This window comes from Drosophila erecta, unplaced genomic scaffold (assembly GCF_003286155.1).
Source record: "Drosophila erecta strain 14021-0224.00,06,07 unplaced genomic scaffold, DereRS2 tig00000294-arrow-arrow-pilon, whole genome shotgun sequence".
NCBI classification, from domain to species: Eukaryota; Metazoa; Arthropoda; class Insecta; order Diptera; family Drosophilidae; genus Drosophila; species Drosophila erecta.
The window spans coordinates 395478-405952 of record NW_020825218.1 but is presented as its reverse complement, the minus strand read 5'-3'; the positions used below and the strand labels follow the sequence as shown (position 1 = coordinate 405952).

Genomic DNA, 10475 nt, shown 5'->3' with positions numbered 1-10475 from the left:
TATACGTTGCTTATTCACAAAAATAACAGGATGAATTGATATAGCCGAGTGCCTCAACTATCGGGGACCCGTTATGGAATTTAAAATCAGTAATTCACACCAAGGCGTACTTTTTCAATAGACACTAAAGTTATTACCAAAATAGTATTCAAATCATACCATATGGAATATTAATTTGACTTGAATACTTTTCGGTAGGAATATAGTTTAGGAAAGGAAAAGTAGACTGATAAAAATGTATGACTGTACGATATGTGGAGGCGTCACCAACTTGTAAAGTAAAGTTGTGGTAGAATCTAAATGCATAATCCTAAATATCGTGCTTATAAATCGTATTCACTAAAAAGTATGTATTAGGTAGCTTTTTTAATTAACCATCGTTATATCCGGGCAGAGGATACATATATTGATTTCAGTAAGCAAAGGACACGCTTGCGAAAATATAGTAAATATATTCATATTCAGTATCAACAGTTTACTCAATATACATACATAGCTATGTCGTCCGTCTTTTTTTGACGCAAACTAAGTTTACGGTACTACGCAAACTTTATTTTATTGCAGCATGGAATTTAGATCATGTTTTTCGGATACGAATTTTATTGACCATTATTAAAATAAAGTACCTGGAATGTTTGTCCGTTTACCGTATGAACGTCGAGATCTAGAGAACTATAAAAACTAAAAAGTTGGGATTGAGCATATGCATTCTAGTGCTGCCTAGGCTGCAAACGTTTTTTTCAAAACAATTTGACGGTCAACAACAAACCTCTTTTACGCCGAAGTCTTTTATTAAAGTTCTGATTGGTATAATAATTTTTAGTAACCACTCAAATACTTTTTTAGATACATTAAGATTTTAGGGCGTGCCATAGTCGATGACGTGTCGTTCGGTGCGTTTCGAAAACATTCGCTCTGCACGTCTCATCTCCCTCGCACTCCCTTTAGCCATTGTACACTTTCGACAACATTCGGTTTGCTGCTTGCATATCCGTATTTACCTCTCAGAAGGATTAAGTAAAGGGTATCTGATACTCGTTGCACTCGACTTAAGCCTTTTCACCTTTTCATATTATTAATGAAACCCTGTTTTGAGGTCATATCCATATGTACATAAGGGCGGGCGGGTGCAAAATTATAAAATTATGTTTGCAACAGTTGATAACAGATTGTTCTGAATCATATTCAATAATAAATTAGATTACCAGCAAATATATTATTATATAAATCTTTTTGGAAATTACGCAATATCGCTTGTAAGTCACAACATATCTGCCAAACAGAAGTATGAACTGGGTATCATACCCTTTTGGTGTTATTTACATAAAATAAAGTAAACAATTAATAAAGTAAAACAATTTTACTTGAACACGAGTATATTACACGATAAAACTCAGTAAGGCGTGTTGACCGTAGAATATATACTTTTGATTGCCATTAGTTGCAGATTACTGTAAGGGGGCACTTAGGGTACTTCAGCATCACTCCATATGGCGCGATCCTTAAATATTTTTTGATTGAATGGACTTAATTTGTATTTAGTTAAAATCAACTTGGCAATACAATTGTTTTCAATAGATACATTTTATTATGTAATTTGCAAATACAAGTTAAACACCAGGTATCTCCCAAAACCAGTTCCACTTACTTGAGTATTTTAAAAAATGTTCTTCTACCTCCAAAAACAAACTTGTTTAATATTGTTATCTTAATGTGTAGAGAATTACGGTATTATACAATGCCGCTTATATGTTTAAAAGGAAAATGTTCTTTACGAAAATGCTTTTATAAGTTTCAGCTTAAAAAATTAGGAAACATTTGCAAACATACACCCATGATTAAAGACCAACACTGAAATCGGGCAGCTACCCTTGAAAGAAATGCTTAGGAAATGAATCTTTTCCTTTAATAATGGATGTTAAAATCATTTAACCAAAGCACAATGTTATTTCATGTTAAGGTTATAAACTAATTTTAAGCTATTAAAATATATTGTTTGTACATACGCATTTTATTAACTTTTGATTGTCGTAGATAACTGGAAAGTAGCAATGCCAGTCATATACAACATCTAAGTAACAACACGATTAATGGATAAAACAAAGTGTAATTAATGTGGAGTTGCTTTAACCTCCTTTATAAGCTTTTAAATATTTTTCATCTCAATTGTTTTCATATTTCCTTTTTAAATAATATATAAAATTAATTTAAAATAAACAACAAAATAAATTTTATCAAAGTACCAACATTTTTAACAATAACCAGGCCTAAGATATTCCAAACCCCTTTACACCATATATTAAGCTCATTACAGAAGTATACTGTGGTATCCTAGACAGTATCTAAGTACAAATAAATTGTATTAACTCTATAATTACTACATAGATGCAAAACACAAATTATAAGTATAAGCTAACAATAAAAATCTTAAGAAACCAAGTATTTTAATTTTTGTTATAATTTTTTTGTTTTAGTGTTAACAACATATTAACACTATTAAATTTTATAACATTTATAAAAAGGATAATAGGGAAAATGGTTAAGTAAAAACTGATATGACAATGTTTTTTCAACGGCGAAAGTTAGATGAACGTACCCCGAAATCAATCAAACAGCATATAAGCAGTATAAACTGGCGCACCACATTGGAAAGAAACGTGTCAACGTTTTTTCTTGCACAAAGAAAATATACTATTTTGAGGAATCCAAATTCGAGCTGTTTCAACTGAATTAAAAAAGAAAGAAAACTATTTTCAACAAGCCGAAGCTTATATAGTCATGCAATAATTATACCTATATTGAAAAAATCCATGTATACCGGGTGAGAATATATGATTAAAATAACGAAACTTTGATTTCTTATCTATTACGTTCAATTAATATCCTTCCATATCTATATGATTATAGTATATATATATATATATATATATATATATAATTGCCTGATTTGTCTTATTATTAGAATGCCGTATGATCAAAAACAACGAAGCTACGTTTTCTTTGCCTTTAATTAGTTTATCAATATCCGTGTTTTTCTATGCCAGCTATATAAATACACATTAAAACATATTACCTTTAAAACTAAGATAATTCTTTGTTGACTTAATGACGGACGTGGCTATATCGATTCGGCTGTTGAATCATTAATATATATACTAAATATCGGTCAAAACTCTTCCATTTCTGGTTTGCAAACTTCTGACTCAAATCAATATACCCTACTGATTTGATCAAGAATATATACTGTATTGGGTCGGAAACGCTATCTTCTTCCTGTTACAGAGGATGTATGCAACAAATGTTGCATACCTTTGAACTCTAAGTACAACGTAGGTATAATAATAAAGTTAATTAAAAGCGTAAGCCCCTTGTTAAATTGAAATCTACACTGAGATTAAAGAAAAGTCAATCCTTTAAAACTTATATAATTGTATGTGTTATTTACATTAAAACAATTTTGTACAATATAATAGTTACATTCGGTAAATACTTTAAATAGTTTCAGTTAATGTATATTTATTTATAGAAAACTACTTTTATATGCTCAAAATTTAATGTTTTAAGCAATATTTATTAGGTTTGTGCACACATACACACATACGCATCTTAAACATAAAGAAAAATCTAATTTTAGACATACAAATATTTGATTTAGGTGTCATTTTAAAATTTGCAGTATTAAACTTAAAACTATCTTCAAAAGTTAGTTGTGTACGACGGCTGAGGAATGTTGAATGCTTCGTTCAAATTCTTCTAAACTGAGCGCTTGGTTCACATTTAATAGTGGCAGTTTTCCAGCGGAAGCTTTTGCTAGCAGCTCCGGGGAAAACCATTGCGCTAATTGATTGGTTGGTGATGAAATCCTATCATCCCTCTGGTAGCTAGGAGACGTGAGGCTATTAGTTTTGATCACATTACCAGAGTCGGAGCTGTCAGAGAAACCTTGAAATAATGAAAACTATTAGATGATTTATAAAACTAATTTTGTTTATAATATTTTACCTGGGAGTGGTGGGGACATTTGTAGATTTGATTGCCGGTGCATTTCTTCATAAATCACCCTTTGCCTCGGTTGCTGACGTGTCTGAAGATGTTGTTGTTGATGTTGCAGGTAAAGTTGGTGCCTTCCGACAGGAGATGCCATGTTTTGATGAACATTTTCAGTTTTCACATATTCCACAGATATAAATCTTAGTTGCTGCTGCTGCTGCATATGCTGATTAGGTTGATTAGGTTGATGAATGGGTTGCATTCCAATTTTATGGGCATTAAAAGGAAGTGCAGAATTGGGTTGCGGAATTGAATTTAGACCTCCTTTCAGAATAGGACGACCTAAAAAGGGTAAATGAAAATAAAGGCATTATTTATTTTTTACAGTTATCTAAAAGTTAATAACTGAAAGAAAGAATTATACCTGATTTATTTAAAGTATATATTTAATATTCTTATTTAAGAAGCACAAAATCTGTTTAAAACTAATGCGTATTATACCTCATTTTTTAAAATTAAATATTCTTATTTCAAAAGCAAAATTTCTGTTCAAAAGTAATGCATATTTTATTTAGTTTTGTTATCACAGGATGCGGTAAAAATGCTACGTTAAATCAATAATTATCCCTACAGTACCTGTGTTTGGTTGCAGTCTGTGTTCATTTGCGTCTAGAAGGGATATAATTTGTAGCCCATTTTGAAAAGATTTTTATCGAAATTTTATAATTAATTAATTATCAGTCGCTTTTGTAGTTTATTGTGTGGTGTGTTATTTTTGTGGTGTTATTATTTTATGGTGTGCCTTCGATTCATTAATTATTACAAAGTGCGTGTGCAGCTTATTTACAAACTAAATAATATATAAGAGATAGATAGATTTAAAACGGTCAAACAGGTATCACTTATGCGGATGTTTGAAAAGCACTGAACTTGTCTAAACGTATTACATATATATGCTCCCAATGCTCCCCAGTCTCCCCAATAAAATTTTCGACTACCAGTGCAATAGAATACTTATTTGTAGACATAAAATATCAAAAACGTTTTATAAATCTATTAATAGGGCGTGTACATAGACCTAATTGCCGAACGAACCTATAACTTAAGACTCCTAAATTTGTAGGAAAACATATAACTATATATGTTATATAACATATAACGTTTGACTAAAAAAATTAAAGGAGCATACTTTTCGCATATTAAGCAGATGAAAAAAAAAGGAAAACAAAAGTCCTTTCTTTGGTAAAGTCTTTAAAATATCCGTAAAATTGGGATTTGAAATATAAACGGATACTCTCTTACATTGAACCAAACTAATGAATTTACAATACATTTTTAAAAAAAATGTCACGTTTACAAATGAAAACAAAAGAGAATGCTCAGCTACTGGAACAGCAAAAGAAGAAATTGGGGAAAAAAATCGGTCGAAATTGGCGTGGCAAATCGGTAGAAATGTACAAGACTAATAAAAAAATTAAAAATATTAAGAAATTTTTCAAAAGTGTGGGCTTGGCAACATTTGGAAATAAACTTGTGCTGCTTGTCTTTGGAAGTTGCATGCGACTATGAGACTAACATAATTCTAGCTTTTGTAGTTCCTGAGATCGACGCGTTCATAGGGACAGGCGGACATGGCCAGTTCGACTCGGAAAACTAACTCTGATTGAGCATTATATTTAGTATAAGCGTATTTAAACGCTGTTTATGGTTATTTAAATTTCCTATCGCTTAGGATTTTCCAACTCCTGATAAATAACATGACATTTTTTAAAGTTACTTCTTTTCGTAGTATAATTACTATATAAATGTTGACACTAAGTTTATGAGAACAAATAAATAAAACTGGTGGGTGGTAGCAAAAAACACAAAGCCTAAAATTAGTCAACCTATAAATGTTTCTTAATACTCTTCCGTTCAACTTACCAAATGATTTTCCTTGTACCATTTGCATATTGCCAGAAGTCCACTTTAACACTTGTTGATTACGACTTTGTGACAAGTTAGGAGACAATTGTTGATTGTTTTGGACCATGGCAAAGTTTCCACCGCCTAATATCATTCGGGGCTGTACAGCCATTGTTGCGGTCAGCTGTGGCTCATGCATGTTTTCCCGAGTACCGAGTTGCTTGGCATGCTGTTGGTGTATTTTATATTGTGGATGCTGGCTATAAGAGCTTGGTGATTGAGTATCCTTGTCGGCTGTCATTTTTCTTAAAACTGAAGTAGGAGTAAATGCCAAAGGAGTTGGAGAGTTACCGTGGGAAATTAGCTGATTAATCGTATGGTTGGCAGTATTTTGCGAGTGCAATTCTAGAATTAAACATTTGTAGTCTTAGTTAATAATAGTAATGTAAATAAAGGTACTAGCCCAGTGTTATATATACGATTCTCTAACTGAATCAAATAAGAATCGCTTGTAACCCCATATTCATTTCATTTTAAAATTTTTAAATAACGGAGAATTACTAACCTTGAGAGTAGTGCTGATGGACCGATTGAGGCTGAAGAAATGATGATTGGTTAAAGATATTGGGATCGACTGTGACCACCGCATTACTTTTAGGATGAGAGTATTCACGGAAAACTGTTGCAATCACATCCTTTGTGGCCGCTGGAGTGCTAGGATTATCGAGCTCTTTTTCCAAAAATTCATGAGAAACGTCTCCACAATGAAGTCCTATTTATTATTACAAATTATTTTTTTCTTATTATTAAATTACAGTGCAAAAAAAAAAAAGCATAAAGGCTTTAAATAATTTCTCGTTCTTATGGCAAACATGTATATAGTAAACTGTAATAATATAATAGTAAAGTATTAATAATAAAATAGTATACTGTAATTAGCCTGAAAGCTTTTATTATTTTACCATAAGAACCAGAAAAATTACCATTGTATGGAAACATAGTGTGTAGACATGGAATTTTTAAACATATCTTACTTTGAATTAGATGTTGGATTTCCGAACGCTTTTGCAAAAATACATGAGTACTAGTTGGCATGGTTGGCACGTTAACACTTAACTCTGGTTGCTGCGAATGACCATCATTTAATTTTTTATGTAATTTTAACTCAAGCTGTTCATGAGTTGCTACATTTGTGAGATTTATTGAATGGAAACTTGGATGAGGCTGCCTGGCTTGAGAGCCCAACTGTTGGAGTAGTTTTTTGAATGCCTCAGTGTCTCTAGCAATAGGTTTTTCCACTTGTACTGTCTGAGAGAATGACCCTGCTATTGGATTTATTAAATCAGTCCTCATATCCACTTTAGTCATTTGAGCTTCCAGATCTTTTACACTTGGCATACCTTAGGTATAAAGTAAGTTCTTTGATATATAATAAATTATAATATAAATCTAGACATACCAATTTTTTCTTGAGCATGCGATTCCCGCAACCCTGAAAGCTCATTATTATTCGCAGCTTCTTTATGTCGAAACCATAGGCTAAAACGGGATGTTCCTTTTGCTTCACTTTTTTCAGTATCTTCATTATTCTGTAAATATGCAATACAATATCTCAATTATCTTTACATTAATTTTGTTATATTAAAAATATAATTCTTAGGATATTAACGCTATAGCTTACTACCTGTTACTTAGCAAAAGGCAGTGCAGGGATATAGAGATATGCTAGCGGCTGTATTCCAGATTGTGAACACGAGCCACGATTAGCGTTATTGTTTGCCAAGTTCATAGTAAACTTTTAATTTTTTAAAACCTTTCTCTACAATGTTTCTGCAGGGTTTTATATATTTTTTTTTTCTAAATAAGAAGACGACCTGATTAATTATTTAAAAATGTGGTTATATGGACAGACAGACAGACGGACAGATTGCCTAGTCGATCTGAGTGATCGTGATTAGGAATATATATTTTTATAATTTAAAACGCTTCCTTCTACGTGTTACATACTTTGCAACGAATCTAGAATATCCTCTAACTCCACATAAACATTTCCTTTACAATTTATTCGAACACTTTTAATAATCAGTCAGAAAAAAGTAACACGGAAGTTGTCTCTAACTTGTTAAACGTTGTTTTTTATGTTAATTTTTTTTCTGTTTTTTAACGTAACGTTCATAAATCAAGTTTTAGCGATATATTTACCAAAAGAGAATTATCCAAGGGATGCATGTTAAGAAAGGCATCAAAATTAAATTCACTTTCAGAACTCTGACTGGACTGCATCTGACTCGGTTGGTTTTTATTGTGATGACCGAGATCCGTTGAGTTTTGAATAAAAGTCACATTTTCCCCGCTGTCTTTCATTTGGTCACTTGGGTTTGCATCGCACAAATTTGAACTGACGTTGCTGTTTCTCATCGAAGCATTATCGATGGTTGCTTGTGTAGCTAAATTTTTGCTAAGTTGTTGAATTTGATCATTTTGATCTCCTATTTCAGATCGCTCTTCGTTGATTTCCAGGTCGTCAAAACCGTGTAGGTCAATAGTTTCAAGCTGTGATTTAGGTCCTGCACTGAACCATTCAGGTTCTTCGTGAATAAGATAGGAATTGGCGCGCTTGCCACGGCTTTGATTACTAAAAGTCTCCTTACCAGATATGCGTCGATTATTAATTCCCTGACGATCAGCAGGCTTTTTGGAGTCATATTGAAAACGACGATCTGTGTGATCGAGAGCACGTTCAACTGATTTCCCACTGATTGTTCGAGAACGATGCTGACTATTATTATGCTGATTAAAACTGCTTGTACCTCCAGATCCATTCAGTGACGTTTCTTTTTCATTCTCAATGCTGGCTTCCATGGTGTTCTGGTTTTTGTATTCCCAATTATCACTTCTTGGCAACAGGCGACCGCTACCAATTCGCCTTTCTTGACGGGATGTTGAAAATGTAGGTGAAGATGACAAGCATTGGTCTTGATCCGGTTGAGCATAATTTAAACATGTTCCAGCAGTATCTAACTCGCTACCCTTACGACTAGGAGAACTGGGTGCTTTGCCCTTGCTTGCACAAGTGTTTACTATCCCCTCGTTGCTGTCCGCGCTGTTGCCGCCTTTCGATATGACAAAACGCTTCTTTGCAAATGCCGGCATTAAATGGGAAGATGATATGCTACGATGATCGATCATAGTCGACTTATAGGGCTGTCCATGAGACAGCGCGTCTTTATCCTTTTCCTCCCCGCTAATTAGAAGAGAATCGGTAGGTACAAAGCGCTGGTAATAGTTGTTTGCCCGCTCTCGATTTCTCATAGCGCGACGTGAACTAATAGAGCTGCTATTGGAACAAACTAAGGTCGAGTTATCTGCTTCCGGAGAAAGTCGGTTTTTGTTTTGATTACAATAGGTGTTGGACACGGTTAATGCAGCTGTGCTCAAATTTATTTTCCAAAAACCTAAGGTCTGTAATTCAAGTCGACTTGCACATTGCGGGCGCTGTCGGCTTTTACCTTCATATCTTAGACCTAACAGATCTGATTTCGAGTACCTAAATAAATAAATTAAAACAATGTTAGTATCATGATTGCATTGCTCAGTATATACAAATTTTAATTATGAAACTTTAATTTTAAAAACACTATACGAGAATAATAAATAGCGATAAAGTTGACCAAAATGTAACATAAGGCTTAGCGCACATACCTGGCACTCAGTTTTGATGTATCCATTTCTGAGGACTCTAGTTCACTCTGTAACGGCCAACCTAACTTGATACAGAAACTCCCTAAGTTATAAATCAAAAAAAAAATTGTCGAAAACAATTAAGAACGGAACACTCGTTTATATGAACGGAAAAAAACGTACACTGAATATACAAATAGTACGCACCACTTATGCAAACACACACGAAAGAACTTATATATATATATAAGTATTATAAGGCCATATATATTATTAGAATCGCTACTTATTAATACATCCAACGACGTTAATATAAACAAATATTTTTCTTAATCCTGATAATGTTGCGATTAGTTTTGTGAAAATCACGCTAAATTGAGAGTTGGATATAGACATTGAAAATACTTCATTTCTATTGCAACTTAAGGAATTCTAAAATATTTTTATTGAAACAATGAAAGAGGAACTAAAGATATATAATTGATTATAGCGTATTCTCATTAGATAATCACCGTGAAACGGTAGATTGTTGGAGAAATGACATTCGTGGGACACGAAATTTTAAGGGTGTGTGTGATCAGATATATTCTTGATCAGGATCACTACTAGATAGCTGATCTAGGCAAGAGAAGATTAAAAGTTTCTTTTTCAAAAATGTATAGCTTGTAAAGACAATTATACTTTATAAGTTTTAGGGATATCCCTTCATTTGCTTAATATGATAATCAATTAAATAAAAGAAATTTTGCGCGATTTACGATGGGGCACTGAATAAAATTAAAAAAAGGAAAATGTGGGCTTAGAACAAAATTCAGAAACGCTATTTAAGTGTAAACGGACCCCATGCGTTTTGTAAGCCATTTGTCCGCACTGTAATGATGCAGAAACATCGATAAAGT

At 32.9% G+C, this 10475-nt stretch overlaps 1 protein-coding gene across 2 annotated transcripts; it reads right to left on the bottom strand.

Moving 5' to 3' along the window:
• Nucleotides 1–3409: 3409 nt before the first annotated feature.
• Nucleotides 3410–10101, bottom strand: LOC6555834 (protein cup). 2 transcript variants are annotated; one of them, XM_026983255.1, is made up of 9 exons: nucleotides 9760–10101; nucleotides 9598–9679; nucleotides 8098–9442; nucleotides 7355–7484; nucleotides 6930–7295; nucleotides 6461–6667; nucleotides 5914–6300; nucleotides 4003–4332; nucleotides 3410–3942 (listed from the first exon to the last, which is right to left on the bottom strand). In XM_026983255.1, exons 2-9 carry the CDS (start codon nucleotides 9621–9623, stop codon nucleotides 3704–3706), a joined length of 3030 nt encoding a protein of 1009 aa, XP_026839056.1. In that variant the 5' UTR covers nucleotides 9624–9679; nucleotides 9760–10101; the 3' UTR covers nucleotides 3410–3703. The 2 variants fall into 2 exon arrangements, with proteins under 2 accessions (XP_026839056.1, XP_001982700.1); XM_001982664.3 differs by having other exon boundaries at nucleotides 9784–10100.
• Nucleotides 10102–10475: the final 374 nt, after the last annotated feature.

Excerpts from the sequence above, each read along its gene's own strand:
- LOC6555834 (XM_026983255.1), bottom strand. The coding sequence starts at position 9,623 with ATGGATACATCAAAACTGAGTGCCAG. Across the intron at positions 9,443-9,597 it reads ACATCAAAACTGAGTGCCAG|GTACTCGAAATCAGATCTGT; the intron begins GTATGTGCGCTA and ends TTATTTATTTAG. Across the intron at positions 7,296-7,354 it reads GCATGCTCAAGAAAAAATTG|GTATGCCAAGTGTAAAAGAT; the intron begins GTATGTCTAGAT and ends TTTATACCTAAG.